Source organism: Nannospalax galili, unplaced genomic scaffold (genome assembly GCF_000622305.1).
Source record: "Nannospalax galili isolate Female #2095 unplaced genomic scaffold, S.galili_v1.0 scaffold311, whole genome shotgun sequence".
NCBI classification, from domain to species: domain Eukaryota; kingdom Metazoa; phylum Chordata; class Mammalia; order Rodentia; family Spalacidae; genus Nannospalax; species Nannospalax galili.
The window spans coordinates 3,816,635-3,832,960 of record NW_008330298.1 but is presented as its reverse complement, the minus strand read 5'-3'; the positions used below and the strand labels follow the sequence as shown (position 1 = coordinate 3,832,960).

Below are 16,326 nucleotides of genomic sequence, written 5' to 3'. Positions count from 1 at the left end.
TAATTATTATTAATAAATAATATTATTACTTAATACTATATTATGTAAATTATATATAAAGGCCTATAGAGTCAAATTTGTGTCCCAAATTTCCTTTGGTATGGATCCATGTGAAAACACTTCGAACACTGCAATTCCACACAATTACCTTTAAATTTTATTTTCCATGAAGTCATATTGCTTTACTTATGCTAGATGTTAATAATTAGTAAATGCTATCATGTGATTCTTCCAAGTGGGAAGCATATTTGGAAAGAGGAGGTACTGAGGACATAGAAAAAATGTGGGAAGAGAAACATTCTAGGCACCGCTCACATTCCTCCAGTTGTGGTGAACTCAGCTGTGTTGATCCCATATAGTTTTTACTTTTTAAATTTTTAAATTTTATTTATTATTTAAATTTTATTTTATTTGCATGAGTGTATTGCCTGCATGCATGTTAGTGCACCCATGTCATGCAATGCCTGAGGAGGTCAGAAGTGGGTGTTGGATCCCCTGGAACCAGAGTTCTAGACAATTCTTAGCTGCCATGTGGGTGCTGACAATCGAACCTGGGTCCTCTGCAATAGCAGCCAGTGCTCTTAACTGCTGAGCCATCTCTCCAGCCACCCCCATATTATTTTTAAAAGATTTGTTTTTATTTTTATTTATTTATGTGTGTGTGTGCATGTGTATGTGTGTGTGTGTGTGTGTGTGTGCGTGTGTGCAGGTGTCCATGGAAACCAGAAGAGGGTGTCAGATCTACTGGAGCTGGAGTTACAGGCAGTTGTGAGTCACATGGCATGGGTGCTGGAAATCAAACTCATGTCCTCTGCAAGAGCAGTATGTTCTCTTAATTGCTGAGACATTTTTCCAGACACATATCTTTTTTTTAATTTTTAAAAATTATTTTTATTTTATGTGTATGAGTGTTTTGCCTGCATATATGTCATGCAAAGCCTGTGGATGCCAGAAGAGGGCATCAGACTCCCTGGAACTGGAGTTAAGATGGTTGTTATCTGCCACAAGGGTGCTGGGAATCAAACCCAGGTCCTGTAAGAGTAGCTAGTGTCGCTGAGCTGTCTCTCCAGCCCCCTCCTGCATCTTTTAATAGTAACAACAAAGCATACTTTTAGAGAACAAAGAGCTAAAATCTTGGTAAGGAACAGGAAAAACGGTCTGCATTGTAAGCAGTTAAACATCTAGTGTTTGATGAAGTTAATTTTAAAATCTTATTTAATACCAAAGTTCTATAATTGAGTGATTACAATAAGTATCTTTTACAACATACACTCCCATTCATGTGCTCTCTTTAGACCCAGTGACATGAACACCTATAATATGTTATCAATTGCTTACTTGATCTGATAAAAGAAAAGAGAAAAAATCCAACACACTTATAATGCACACAAGCAACAGTTTAGTTTTTTTTTTTAAAATATTTTATTTACTATTTTTATTTTATAAGTGTATTGCCTGCATGTGTGTAAGTGCACCTGTGTCATGCAATGACTTTGGTGGTCAGAAGAGGGCGTCAAATTCCTCTGGAGCTGGAGTATGGATGGTTGTTAGCCATCATGTGGGTGCTGGGAATCAAACTTGGGTCCTCTGCAAGAGCAGCCAGTGCTCTTAACTGCTGAGCCATCTCTCCAGCCCTAGTTTAGTTGTTGTTTTTTTTTAAATTTAAGATATTTTTATTTTATGTGTATGAGTGTCTTGCCTGCATGTATGTAGTGCACCTGTGTCCTGCAGTGCCTGAGTAGGCCAGAAGAGGATGTCAGGTCCCCTGGAACTGGAGTTAGGGACAATTTGTAGTCACCATGTGGGTACTGGGACCTGAACCCAGGTCCTCTGCAAGAGCAATCAGTGCTCTTAACCACTGAGACATTTCTCCAGCCCTTAAGTTGAGTTTTTAAATTTAGACTATGAAAGATAAAGGTCATAATCTCTAGCCTTCAAATTGCCAACTTTAGTGGCATAAATTTAAATAGCACTTAATGATATTCAACAAAGGAGAAAGTCTTCCATTTTTCCCAACCCTTCATGGATTTGATCATATCTGAAGTCCAAAACTTCCTAATTAGCTGCTTGGGCTGGGGTTGCAGCTCAAGTAGTAGGGCGCCTGACTGGCATGTGTGAAACCCTAAGTTTAATTAACCCCCCTCAACAAAACCAATGAGAGCCTTGACATCTGTGTACCAATATTAAGGGAAGCAGGGTAATTAATTACTGTATTCAGAAGCACCTGATGGAGGGTTTAAATCTTAAACATTTGTATTTTACAGGAAAAACAACACACAACATTTATTTCATGCCTAAGACATGGGGACATTAAACTCCAAATCTTCCACGTTATTTCAATCTTACCCTTTTTGTACCCCCATTTCACCCATAGTGGGTATGCATGACATATTTGCTCAGTGAATAAAAAGATATATCAGTGAGTTGTATGTCAGGTCCAGGAGGACAGGGAGAAAGTTTTTCAAGATTTTGTGTAAAAGGCATGAAAGTGAGATCATAGATCACTGGAGAAACAACAGGAAATTCAGTTGATCTGAGAAATTCAGTAGAGTGTTCTGAGATGATGGTGGGGTAGTTGGGAATGAGGCTGGGCAGGTGAGGCCAAATTATCAAAGGTTTTATGTGTGAAGTGGTGGGTTGGGATCTTATTCTAGGAGCAGTAGGGGTAGGAGGGAAGTAGAAAATTATTGGCAGCTGGGATGCACCTTTAAATTGAGATGCAGTGTTGGGATCCTATTGTATTTTAGAGCCAGAGTTCTGGGTTTTGATGTGAAACAGAGGAGGAGAGGAGTGTTAGGACCACAACTAAGAGCCTGAATGTCTAGAGGCAATGTGTCCAGTTGCAGGGGGGGCACTGTGGCAGATGTGTAAAGAGGATGACAGTCTGAACACATGCAGCGGTAGCAAGCAGGGGTGAAGAATGAGCAACAGAGGTCTTGACAGAAGACAGTGGAATTAACATTAACCCCCCCAGGCTTCCCCCCCCCAGGTAATCAAGCAGAAAACAGCCCTGTGATAGAAGCCACTTTGAGACAAACCTTCAGGGAAGGAGTGGACAGTAAATCTAATAAGTGTCAGCTTTGTGATGTCAGCAGAGAAAGCAAATGTCACTTTAGAAAGCTCAAAGAAAGATCCTCTAGGCAAGCACTGTGAGCACCCTGGCTTTTTCTGTGCATGGGCCTGAGGAGGAACAGTAGATCCATTCCCAACTTCTACTTTCAAAAGATAGAAACGAATTGGTTTACATTCAGAGAAGCGCCTGAACTCTTCTCTTTGAAGCAACAGAGAGCCTCGGACAGTGGGCCAGGAGAACGGTCTTTAAGTTGTTAGATCACCCCCTCCTCCCCGGGCAAGGAGGGGCAAGGCTGGCACTGCCGAGTCTCAATCTGAATAGCCAGAGACCCATGTGGCAGTCTGTAGAGCCAGGGAATCTGGGCCCCTGGTCCCTGGAAGTTGCCTGGCTTACAAGGACAGGGCTCCTTTAAATGGGACAAAAGACAATAAGTAAACACATATACAGCAGCAGCAACAACACCAACCAGTAGATGTTCTAGCTTCTTGCTGGTCTTATGCCTGGTAACAGCTGGCCAAATGAATGTCCGTTTCTCAGCATTTCTCAGCGACGAGGGTGGGTAACTGTATTTCCCTGCGTAGCTTTTTTTTTTTTTAAAATTGTAATGCATGCATGTGAGTGCGTGCGTGCGTGCGTGTGCGTGCGTGCGTGCGTGTGTGTGTGTGTGTATGGCTCATTTACTCTGCACCTTAGTTTTTGAGACGGGGGTTTCTCACTGAACCTGGCTAGACTGTCTGACCAGCAAGGTCCAGGGGCCTCTTAGCTGCACCTCCTTCCCTGTCCCCAATCCCCCATCGCTGGGCTTACAGGTGCGCCACTACATCCCAGTTTTTAAGTCTGTGCTGTGGATCCGAACTCAAGTCCTCAGACTTGCATGACAAGCATCTTTACTGACTGAGCCATTTGGCCAGCCTTGGGAAGCTTTTTTATACAAGTTTCTTCGTGGGAAAATAGCGTGTGTGTGTGTGTGTGTGTGTGTGTGTGTGTGTGTGTGTCCGTCCGTGTGTGTCCTTTAAATTACTTAATAGCTGGGGACCCTGAGGGTGGGAAACAGCAAAATCTTGGGATGGTCAGGAGCAACCTTGCTGATAAACTTTGGCTCTAGCTTTGCCGCACAAGAGGGGCGGGGTTCCTTGAATGTTTGCTTAGGAGAAGGCGATTGGCCCTGGGGAAATCCAAGAGGCGGGTCTAGTCGGCGGTTGCCATTGGTTCCGCCGGCAGTTGAGGGATGGCAGCGAGCGGGGCGGAGCTCAAGAGGGGAAGCTATTGGTTTGGCCCGATCCCACCTAGGGGAGCGAGCTGGCTGGCTGGCAGGCGAGCCCGCAGCCCGCAGCCCGCAGCCCGCTGCCCGTAGCCGGCGACCCGGGAGCCAGGAAGCAGCTGTCAGGGAGCGCAGCGGGACGAGCGGTGCATGGGGCGTTGGCACCGGTGCGCACGTCTTCGTCGATGTCTCGGATGCGGCGAGGAAGCTTCTGTATGGCGACCTGAGCCATTCAACAGCTGAACTCGGAGGCAGCGGTCGCAGAAAGCAACCCGGAGCATTGACGGTTGAGACTGCGGCTGTTGGAGGGAGGTGGCGGCGGCGGCAGGAGCGGTGGCGGTGGCAGTCCCGCTATCTCAGTGGAGCCAAGCCTGAAGGCACAGCGGCTGCCGAGGCGCCCGGTAAATGCCCTGCTCTCTGCTGGTCCACAAGGCGGCTGCATCCCGCTGCGTCCCGCCTGATCCGCATCCCTGGCCTACCGGAGTCGCGGGTTCCTGGCAGGCAGGGACCTGGGTGAGGACGGGAGGGACTTGGCAGAGGACCTCGGTTGCCAGGCCTGCTCCAGCTGGAGCCAGGTTTTCCAGAGATGCCCCTAGGCTTTCCCCTCAGACCTGGCTGCGCTTCCCCAGATCTTGGTGTCGCACTAGGGGGTGCTGTGGCCTCTGCTGCAGCGGAGGTCACTGGAGGCATGGACGTGCAGGGGGGAATAGAGATCTGAAGGGTGTTCTTCCTAGCTGGATGCACATGCCCAGGGTTTAAGTCCTCAACTTTCTCCTTGCTCTCACTGTACTCATCCAGTTAATGACTAACGGGGTAAACCCCCGCCCCCATGAACATCAGGGCCTTGGTTTCAGGGACGTGAATCTCAGCTTGAATTTCCTGGCGTTCGGGGAATCAAACTATTTCTAATTTGACCAAGATTTCAGAGTCTTGAAGAGTCTTGAGCTTGGGATGGTGGGCGGAGGGGTGAGGGTAAGAAGCAAGTTGTGGAGACTCAGACTGAGGAAACTGCCATCCTTGAGCATGTTGGGCATTGGGACCTTCTTTATATTTGATCTAATCACTAATTGTGATTTTATTTGAAGCTAGTTATTACAGCACTTTTGAATGGCACTAACTCTAAAGGATGACTTGTGTTGATTGGACCACGGGATTCCAGCATGGGGACGGCCTGGACCTTGTGTTTTCTCCCATAGGGTGTCAAAGATGGTACCCATTTTGTCCTGTGTTCTTCCTGCCTCTTATCTAATTTAGTTTTTTGGTCTTTTTGAGACAGGGTCTCCCTGTAGCCCCAGCAGGCCTGGAACTTGCCATGTAGATCAGGCTGGGCTCGATCTCACAGAGATCTGTCTATCTCTGCCTCCCAAGTGCTGGGACTACAGGCCTGTACCACCACGCCCAGCTCCTATCTAATTTTTAAGCTTCATATTGTTGAAAGAATATAAAATTGTACGGCACACTTGATAGGGAGGAGTTTTCATATTCAAAACCAGTTTGGGGGACAGTGTAGCTGGGACTTCTCAGATTCTGGGGTTTTGATAGTTTGCCTTTCAGAGCACATAAGATCCTAGTCCTCACTCTTTTCTGTGCTCTGCTTTCATTCCTGTGTGTGGAGGATGTCCTCACAAACCATGGAGTTACTTGAAGCATGGAGTAACTTCCATGACAGCATTTTTTTTTTACTTTAATTCTTGTTAAGCACAGAGAAAAGTGGACTAAGCCAGCAGACACTGGTGCCCAGAGGATCTCAGCTGCTGCACAGATCAGAGCATGAATGGGACTGACTTGAAGGAGAATTCCATGTTTGGGGGAGTAGGGTATGCACAGGCCATTTTGGTTTCTGCAAGTTTTTCATTTATTCTTAGCCAAAGATTACACCTGCAGTGTGGTCTGTTTGTTCAGGTGCCCCTTCACACACAGGTGGAGCACAGAGCCTTTTTACTGGCTTTGTGGGTCACCTCCAGCATCAGAAGGAAATGTGAGACTTGGAGCCTCGGGAATGTGGATGGGAAGAGCAGGTTGGATACAAAATGGTGTTGAGAGAGAGAGTGAGAGTGAGAGTGAGAGCGAGCAAGAGAGAGAAAGAACACGACTCTGCCAAGGCTTGCTACACATTTATCTTCCCAGCAAGTTCCTCTCCCTTTGCTAGAGAGAAGCATTTTTTTCAGGCTGGAAAAGCAATCTTACTTTAATTATAATTATGGAATTCTTTTTCAAGAAATATAATATTTTTATTAATTCTTTGAGAATTTCACACATGTATACAATGTTTATTGATTGTATTTACCTCCCCTCCTCCCCCTAACTCCTCCCAGATCCACTTCCTGCCTTCCCCTTCCCAATTTCATGCCCTTTTGAAAATAACCCACTGAATCCAATTTGTACTACTCATATACTCATGGATATGGGGCCGTTCCCTGGAGCTCAGTAAACCCTTAAAGAAAATGGACTCTTCCTGCCCTAGAATCCATTCACTATCTAGCTGAAAGACAAACTTTTGCTGACTTCTTTTAGAGGTGGTACTAGTTTTAGAATTCTGATTCACTGTCTACTGGGTTTACAGATTTTTTTTTTTATTGTTTTCATCAGATTCCTGGCCCCTTAAGAAGCTTAAAAGCCCAGGTGCCAATGGAGGCAGGGTAATACTAATACCTGGGCCACAGTTGGAGCAAGCATGGACTGCATGGAATCCAGGGGAACATTACTCAGAAGAGACAGAGTAATAGCTGGGGCACATACAGGAGACACAAAGACCAGTGAAAATTGAGTAGCCATAATGAATAAGGGCTAATATTAATTGAACACTTACTTAGGGATAAGTATTATATTTGCAGGATTTCACATAATTCTTCAAAAGTCATCCATGGCTACATAGAGAGTTGGAAGCCAGCCTGGACTACATGAGACCCTGCCCCCCCCCAAAAAAATCCAACATACTTCAAAATATGAACCCTTTTGAATACTGTTGGAGTGCCACAAATTACCTTGGGGCTATGTGTATGGCATGCATGTGAAACATGAGTGCATGAGTGAATTTTATGTTTAGAAGTTGGTCTCCGAGCTGAAGAGATGGCTCAGCGGTTAGCAACACTGGCTATTCTTGCAGAGGACCTGGATTTGAGTCCCAGCATCCACATGGTGGCTAACAACCATCTGCAGCTGCAGTTCCAGGGGATCCAACACCTTCTTCTGGCATCTGTGGGCATTGCACGACATGAGTGCACTTATATACATGCAGGCAGTACACTCATACCCATAAAAGAAAAATAAATATTTTTAAAAAAGAATTGGGTCGCATCTCCAAGATATCTCCTTATATATAAGTACTTCAGATAACAAACATTTTGCATAAGGGACACTCCACATGTATTATCTTGTACAGCTCAAAGATTTTTAGGTAACAAACCCAAGAAAATCCCCTCGCTGTTCATTGGCAGAGGTGGAATTTGAACTCAGGATTACTTGAGCTTGAAGGCATTTTGCTTTTTACTGTCACAGAGGTTTCATTTAAGAGGTGAGACATGAACAAGGCTTTGAAAGGTGGGTAAGCTTTACGTGAGAGGGGCTGTTTGGTTGAGGGGGATCCACATCTTTGAAGGAACTCAACCAGAACAGAGGATGAACACAGGGACGTTATGAAATATAGGACTGCTGAGGTGGGGAGGCTCATGTTCTTGAGTGCCTTGAATGGAATTTGTGATTTGATGTAGTGAGAAATTGGAGATGTTGAGAATTTTTCTTAAATCTTTGCATGTGCATGTGTGTGTGTTTGTGTGTGTGTGCGCACACACATGTATGATGTGTTCATGTCACAGAATATATGTGGAGGTTAGAAGACAACTTCAGGTATCAGTCCTCACCTTCTATCTTGTTTGAGACAGGCTCTTGTTGTTAAACCCTGCATAAACCAGGCTAGCTGGCCTGGCAGCTTCCAGAGATTTTCTTGTCTGCCTTCCATCTTGTCATAGAAGTACTGGTATTACAGACACATGCCACTATACCCGGCTTTATGTGGAGTCTGTCGATTTGGACTCAGGTCCTCACACTTGTATGGCAAGTGATTTACTTACCCACTGAACCTTCTCCTCAATCCAGCATGTTGAGAATTTTTGAGCAAGAAAGAATATAATGAAAGCTGTGCTAATTATCTTGTGTGACCTAAAGAGTCTCTGAGCCTATGCCTCTCTTCTTTAATTTTTAAAATTTATTTTTATTTTATGTGTATGAGTGTTAATCCTGCATGTGTGTAAATGCATCCATGTATCAATTCTTGCCTTCTTCCTTGTTTTGAGACAGGGTTTCTTCTTTGCTGCTGATGTACCAGGCTAGCTGGCCTTCATGCTTGAAGGGATTGTCTTGCCTCTGCCTCCCATCTCACCATAGCAGTACTAGGATTACAGATGTGTGCTACTGTGTCCAGCTTTACATGGATTCTGGGGCTCTGGATTCATGTCCTCAGACTTGCATGACAAGCATTTTACCCAGTGAGCCATCGCCCTACTCCCTGAAAGCACTCTATGTTCTAGATACATAGATATAAGCCACTTCTGTGTTGGTACTGATGACATCGTGCAAGTCTGTCTAGGAACTCCCGGGCATTTAGCATTTGTAGCCCCCTGCTTATCAAATGTCAATGCTGTTCCTCCCTGGGCCAATTATTGTCCCAAATAAAACTGTCCCAAATAAAACTGCCCCTATGCATGTTCCATTCCTCTTAAAGCAATGCTGGCACGTTTAAAACCCATAAAGCATACTCCCAAGAAGTCTAACATTCATTTTGTATGAAAGAATGTTAAGAACATTATTGCTAATCTGTGGCCCAAAGTATCCCAGTCCTCTTATGGCAGTCACCATTTTCTTCCTCAGATTCCAGTTCCTTGTCCTCATTTCTTTCTCTTTTTAGACTCGGTTCTTCGAGAGTGAACTCGTTAGGACTCATCAATATACCCCGAAGTCTAACGGAGTAGGTGCTTGGTAGGTACACCTGAATTACTCTCAGTGTTCATTAGTGTTAATAGCTCTAGGAATCTAAAAGAACATGCCAGCCTGCATTACCATTGCACTCCTGGTCTTGAGGTGCTAGCATTTGCATTCTAAATATAGAAGAAATACCTCTGAAAAGTACTTGTTAAGCAAATTCTCTGTTTTACTTTAGATTAAGCCTTACTGAGTTTCTACTGTCCTTCAGCTGTTTTAGGCTCTGAGGTTATACTGGCAAAGCAGGTACGCAGTCTCTGCGTAGGGAAGGGAAGGGGTATAAAATTTACAGTTGGGATAGGGAAGGGAAGAAGAGGTAAAGTTGATGAATACATATTATGATTGGGTAGCTTCAGTGTTACAGTGAAAATAAAATGAGGCAGCATGCTACCAAATGACAGGAGGGCGGAGAGGATAATACTCTTTCCAGTGTCAGGGATAGAGTCTCTGAGGAAGTGATAGGCATTCCGTTCAAATCTGAGAAACAGAGATTTGGCCATGCGGGAATCTTGGTTTTGGGGGGAAGCGCTTGTGCAGTGGGGACACAATACAAAGGCCCTAAGGAGTGAACCTGAAGCATTTGTGGGCAGTGAAGAGGTCAGTGGGGCTGGGGTGGAAAGAAGGAATTTAGGAGTGGAGAGGGATGAAATGATTTGAAAGAGGCAGGCAGAGGCCATATTTCAAGGTAAGACATTTAGATTTCCCTCAAAGCATGATTGGAAGCCTCTGGAGGGTTTTGAGCCATTGGCTACTCTTTAAGATGTTTTAAACCGGGCATGGTGGCACACACCTGTAAATCCTAGCACTCGAGAAACTGAGGCAGGAAGATTGCCATGAGTTTGAGTCCAGTCTGGATTACATTACGAGCTTGAGGCCAGCCTGGATTATATTATGAGTTTCAGGCCAGTCTGGGCTACAGGGTGAGACCATGTCTCAAAAACCAATCCAAAAGTTGTTTGATTAAAATCACTTTGACGCTTATCTGGGCTAAGGCCTGAGAAGAGGCTAGTTAGGAAGCTGTCAGAACTGTTGAAGTGGGAGTGATGGGTGCTTGCACCTGGGAGGCAGCAGCAAAAAAGGAAGTGGGTTTGGAATGTGTGGTAGAGGTGAAGAAGAGATTGGAATGGAGAGGAAGGGAACATTAACTCTCAGGTTTTCAGCCTGAGCCCCTGGGTGGAGGTGGCTCTACTTAGGGAAATGGAAATTACTGGGTGGGAAGGAGCAAGTGTGAAGTGGAGGACAGGTTTAGGGAATGGGAATTCAGAGAAAGGTTACATTTGTTTGGTTGAGATGCCAAAGAAAAATTCCACTGGAGACAATGAACAGGCAGTTGGATATGAATCTAAGGTTGGCGGAGCTTCAGCCTACATAAAATTAAATGCAAATTAAAGGTGCTTGGGGTGTCACTATATACTAATACAGGCATCAGACATAAAATGATAATGCTCAATGTGAGTAGGGCTGCAAGGGAATCAGACATGCTAATTCTGCTGATGGCCTCAGTCTTTGGCTTAATGTTCCAGGAGACCAATTTGGTCAGATTTGATGAGCTATATAAGCTTATTCCTGCCCTTTGACATAATATATTTTGAAGAAATACTTTTTAAAAGCTTTGTACAGAACTTTTTATGGTAAGTGTTCATTTTTGTAATAATAATCTAGAGTGGCAGTCTTTTAGATATAGTAGTGTTCTGTCAGAAAAAATTGAAGCCAGGCATGGTGGCACAGGCTGTAATCCCAGCAGTTGACAGGATAAGGCAGGAAAATAGTTACCTTGAAGCCAACCTGGGCTACACATTGATTTCCAGGCCAGCCAGGGCTACATAGAGAGACTCTATCTGGGGAAAAGAAAAAGCAAAAATCCTTTAACTGTTCTAGTTTCAATCTGTTGTTGTGATAAAACACTCTGACTGAAAGCAACTTAGGGGAGGAAAGGGTTTATTTGGTTTATACTTCCAGGTCATACTCTATCATTGAGGGAAGTCGGGCAGGAACCCAGTACAGGAACACTGAAGCAGAAACCATGTAGGAACATGCTTTCTAGCTCACTCACAAGCTTATGCTCAGCTAGCTTACTTATACAACCCAAGACTAACTACCTGAATAGGGATGATACAGCCCCCAGTGGGCTGAACCGTCCTACATCAAGACAGCCCCCCACAGAGATGTCCACAGGCCAATCTGATCTAGACAATTCCTCAGTCAAGGCTTTCCTGATTCTAGACTGTATCAAGTTGACAGTTAATGCTAATTAGGTCACTCACCAAAACTGTAGTAACCCCCATATAGAATTTCTCTCTATATACTTTCTATTGCATGGGAAGAGAGATTTATATTGGCCATGTCAGTATCCAGAACTGTTAATAAAATGGTACAAAGTCAGGATTATTATGCTATGTAAGTATGACTGTGTAAATTTCACATGATGTCCATGGTGAGAATGACAATTGTCTTAGTATTTGTAAATCATTTTATTTACTTTTGACTTTCTGTTTCTCTCCAGCAGTGTTCCCACAACACAGTGGTCACCATGAAGAAGTCACATGAATCGTTGCCTTTCGAATATTTCCTTCTTTGATCTCAATTTTCGTAGAAGGTATTGGGTATCCTATTTTGTGGGACTTGGATTCAAATAAGTTCACCTTGGGTTTTTGGAAAGGTTGGAAAATACTGCTGCTCTCAGAAACCATTTAGTACAGTCTTCTGTAAAGGCGGCTTTCCCCCTGTAGGTGGCGACTGGCAGACAGAAATGTTGCTGGTAATTTTCAGACTGAAGCTAGAGAAGCAGCAAAACATTGGTAATTTCACCATAAGCATTTCCCACAGATAATACTCTGATTGTTCAAGGAGTGAGGCAAAAGTATGGCAGATACTCAGCCACATCCCTTTCAATCTCTAATGGCCTTTTTTTCATGTGAAAAGCAGAAAGCAGTGGGGCTGTTTTTGTAGCATTGTGGTAAATTAATCCAAGGGATAAAGCAGCTTTTTTGGCTGGAGGTGTCTGGAAAACGGTGTTTCTCAATAAAGTGCTAAAGAAAGGGCAAAGGACTAAAGGACTTGTCAGACAGGTCTGCCAACTGCTCTATGCATATAGTTTTTTTAACTAGCTCCCTCCCTTGCTATCATGGGTTCAGGCCTGTTACACAGGAGCATGCTGAGTCATGTAAACACTTTGTTTATTTGTGTATTTGTTTGTTTATTGTTCTTTTTGGAGACAGGGCTTTATGCATCCCAGTCTGACTTCTAATGACCTCAAAGTCCCTATGTACCCAAGGATGGCCTTGAACTTCTGATCCTCCTGCCTCCACTTCCTGAGTGCTAGGATTACTGACTTGTGCCATCATGCCTGGTTTATGTGGTGCTAGGGATGTGACCCAGGGCTTTGTGCATAACAAAAACAGGAAATTAATTTGTACAGAGACAAGTCAACATGAATCAAGTTTTCTTCCTTCCCTCCTGTCCCTTTCTTTCCCCTCCTCATCCCCTCCTATTTGCTTTTGCTTTGTTTTTTTTTTTTAATTTGAGGCAAGATCTTGTTATATATCTTACATTGGCCTTCTCTGTCCACCTCCAGATTGCTGGGATTTGCAGTCATGTGCCACCATGCCTGGTCAGTTTTCTTTATTTCAAGACTACAGTCCCCCACACTAAATTCTGCTTTAAAGATGAGTTTCTTTGAGTAGTATAGAAGAGATTCTCTTCAAATTTCATTGTCACAAATTTATTATCTCTAAATGGCTGTGGAGCTTTAAAAAGCTCTTGCTTTCTGTCCAGAAACCCCCAGTATATGCTATGAATCCCTTCAAGCCATCTGAATCTGGGAATTCCACAGAAGGTCATAAATTGTCTATCATTGCAAAGCTGAGTGCTGCTTAGTTTAATTATGTGATTTTTGAAATTATTCAAAGGTCAGAGCATATGGTCAGCCTCAATTTTTAAAATGATGTTTAGGTTAATGATGTGTCAGGATTCTTGAGTATCTTGATTGAAGAGCCATGGAATATTTTTATTTGATTAAGACTTACTGGGATTCTGTATTTGCCAGAAGCCTGGAGATCAGCTAGGCTGATTTGACCCAAATAAATTTTGGTCTCCCTGCTGACTTCCATAATGTGTTGATAGAATGTTATGTTTCTTAAGTGCTTTCAAAATGACTAACCTTACGATTCAAAAGCCTGGAGAATAAAGACAACAAAGAGCTACTTCCAGAGAGGTTTTGAGTTGTGTAGGTTGTCCTATTTTTTTTCTGTCACATTTTACATGTCCTTCTTTCAAATGGCCTTGCCCACACTCTGAAAGCAAATGTCTGACTGTGAGAAAGAACAATGACTGGATATAGATGAATACTTTTCTTATGACACAGGTGCTTTTAATTTTTCAAAACTAATTTCACTAAGCTTTTTCTAAGAAGTATTCTCTAGCATGTTCTAAAATAAAAGACAGTATTGAGTGACTTTGGATATAGAGTGTACAGAATTTGTTGAGTTGGCATTTCAGTTTCAAACAACAGTTCTAACAGATTAGAAAATGTCTCTAATCTGTTTCCTTAGTCTTAAGTTCATATTCTTTTTATCTAGCTAGCTTGGCTCCTAGGTAGAGAAGAAAGGAAGACAAGGTGGTGAGATGACTAGAGAAAGCAGCCATATTTCCTGAGAATCTTCCAGAAGTATTCTGGTGTTGGGAGAATGTTACATGAAATATTCTAATAAAGCTATGGACACAAGACACTGGTAGAGTGCATGCTGTGTAAGCATCTTTGAGCACCAGTCATTTTTTATTGTAGTAAATAAAATCACTTCATTCTAATTAACTCACACACAAATCTCACATGGTTGGTTGAAGGAAGCCACTCAAACACCCAGTCCTAAACTCTGTATATCTTAGTGAACTTCTGTATCATTAGAATGACCATTTTGAAGCAATAGAGCTATGATTAGGACTTTATACTTTCACTATCAATTACTTTATTTTTCTTTAACATTTTTGGATTTATTTTTATTTTATATGTAGGAGTGTTTTGCATGCATATATGTAAGTGCACCACATTCATGCAGCACACAGGGAGGCCAGAAGAGGACTTGGATCCCCTGGATCTAGAGTTACAGACAGTTGTTAGCCACCATGTGGACTCTGGGAACTTAACCTGGGTTACCTTCTGTAAGAGCAGTCAGTGCTCTCAACCTCTGAGCTGCCATTTCTCTAGCCCCTATTGGTTTCTTTTTTTCTTTCTCTCTCTCTTTCCCTCCCTTCCTTCCTTCCTTCCTTCCTTCCTTCCTTCCTTCCTTCCTTCCTTCCTTCCTTCCCTCCTTCCTTTTTTTTGAGACAGGGTCTCCCTGTAGGCCCAGCTGGCCTGGGACTCACTATGTCAACCAGACTGGCCTTGAACCCACATAGATCTGCCTGCCTCTGGCTCTGCAGTGCTGGGATTGAAGGTGTGTGCCACCATGCTTTGCTGTGTTTATTTAATTTTCAACCCCATCATAGTTTATTCTTTTTTAATGGTAAATAAATGAATTCAACTTTATAGGTATTGAAGTAGTAAGAGTCTTAAAAAACCCCATAAGTTTTTAAGGTTAAAGGCGCTCCCATTGTTCTCTGTAGAGGTTTTTGAATAAGTATTATCATTCATGTTAAGTTCTTTAAAAATATTTTATTGGGGCTGGAGAGATGGCTCAGTGTTTAAGAGCACTGATTGCTTTTGCAAAGAACCCGGGTTGGATTCCCAGCACCCACATGGTGACTAACAACTGTCCATAACTCCAGTTCCAGGGGATCTGATGCCCTCTTCTGACCTCCAAGGGCACTGCATGACATGTGTGCACTTATACACATGCAGGCAATTATTTTTTCTTTTACGTATATGAGTGTATTGCCTGCATGTGTGTAAGTGCACCCATGTCCTGTAATGCCTGCAGAGGTCAGAAGAGGGCATCAGATCCCCTGGAACTGGAGTTACGGATGGTTATTAGTTACCATGTGGGTGCTGGGAATCCAACCCCAGTCCTTCTTCAAGAGCAGCCAGTGTTCTTAATTGCTGAGCCATCTCTCCAGCCCTGAGTTGAGATCTTTTTTTTGTATGTGTGTATAAATATATAGAGTAATTTATTACTGTAAATGTAGTTTAAATTTCTAAATAAAGATGTATCTGGATGAATTTTGCTATAGAAGGATTATGTGAATTTCTGTATAACGGCAATACAGAAATGCTTTCATGATCAATGATTAAAAAGATACAGGCCGATAGGCATGGTGGCACATGCCTTTAATCCCAGCACTTAGGAGGCAGAGGCAGGCAAATCTCTGCGAGTTTGAGGCCAGCCTGGTCTACATAGTGAGTTCCAGAGTTTGAGACCCTGTCTCAAAAATTACAAAGATATGGCTAAGCCAGGTGTGGTGGTGAACATCTGGAATCCTAACACTTGTGGAGAGGATCAGGAGTTCAAGGCTAGCCTGTGCTACATAGAGAAACCTTGCCTCAATAGGCAAACAAATAATATGCTGAACAGTAATTGAATTAATTTGCAATTCTTTGATATCTTGATGTAGTTGTCTCATCAACATGTTTAAACATCATCTACATTTAGTGGAAGACATATCATTTAATTACAGTATGATTTATACATGCTTAGAGTAGTTAGGCTTTTAGTGTAATACATACTACTTAATTACAATGTGATTTACATATACTTATGCATTTATGTGTAAGACATATTACTTATTCTCAGTGGGCATGTGGGTTTGTGGACTTAGTGCAAGGACCCATTTCCTGGAATGTTCCGCAAACCATAGAGAATCCAAGCACTAAGATTATTTTTGTAAAGCAAACAATAAACAATTATCCATTATTTCCTTTCATTAGCATCTTGAGTCTGTTCTATAAATTTGGATGTTTTTAATTGGCACATGAAAGTTGTACATATTTATGAAGTTCCATGTGGTGTTTTGATAGATGTACACACTGCTGGTGTTCAGATTAGGATAAACATATCTATCCTCAAACATTTACCATTTCTTT

At 42.9% G+C, this 16,326-nt stretch overlaps 1 protein-coding gene across 5 annotated transcripts in view; it reads left to right on the top strand.

The window, feature by feature from the left end:
• Window positions 1-16,326, top strand: part of LOC103742847 (A-kinase anchor protein 17B) — a 224,411-nt gene that overhangs the window by 173,568 nt on the left and 34,517 nt on the right. For 3 of the 5 annotated variants that reach the window (XM_008843981.3, XM_008843972.3, XM_029568937.1), the window contains exons 1-3: window positions 4,322-4,735; window positions 9,238-9,308; window positions 11,815-11,907. In XM_008843981.3, coding sequence (XP_008842203.1) covers window positions 11,855-11,907 — 53 coding nt within the window. In that variant the 5' untranslated portion in view covers window positions 4,322-4,735; window positions 9,238-9,308; window positions 11,815-11,854. Of the gene's footprint in view, window positions 1-4,321; window positions 4,736-9,237; window positions 9,309-11,814; window positions 11,908-16,326 lie in introns of those variants that run through there. The other 2 variants (XM_029568942.1, XM_029568940.1) reach the window with 2 other exon arrangements.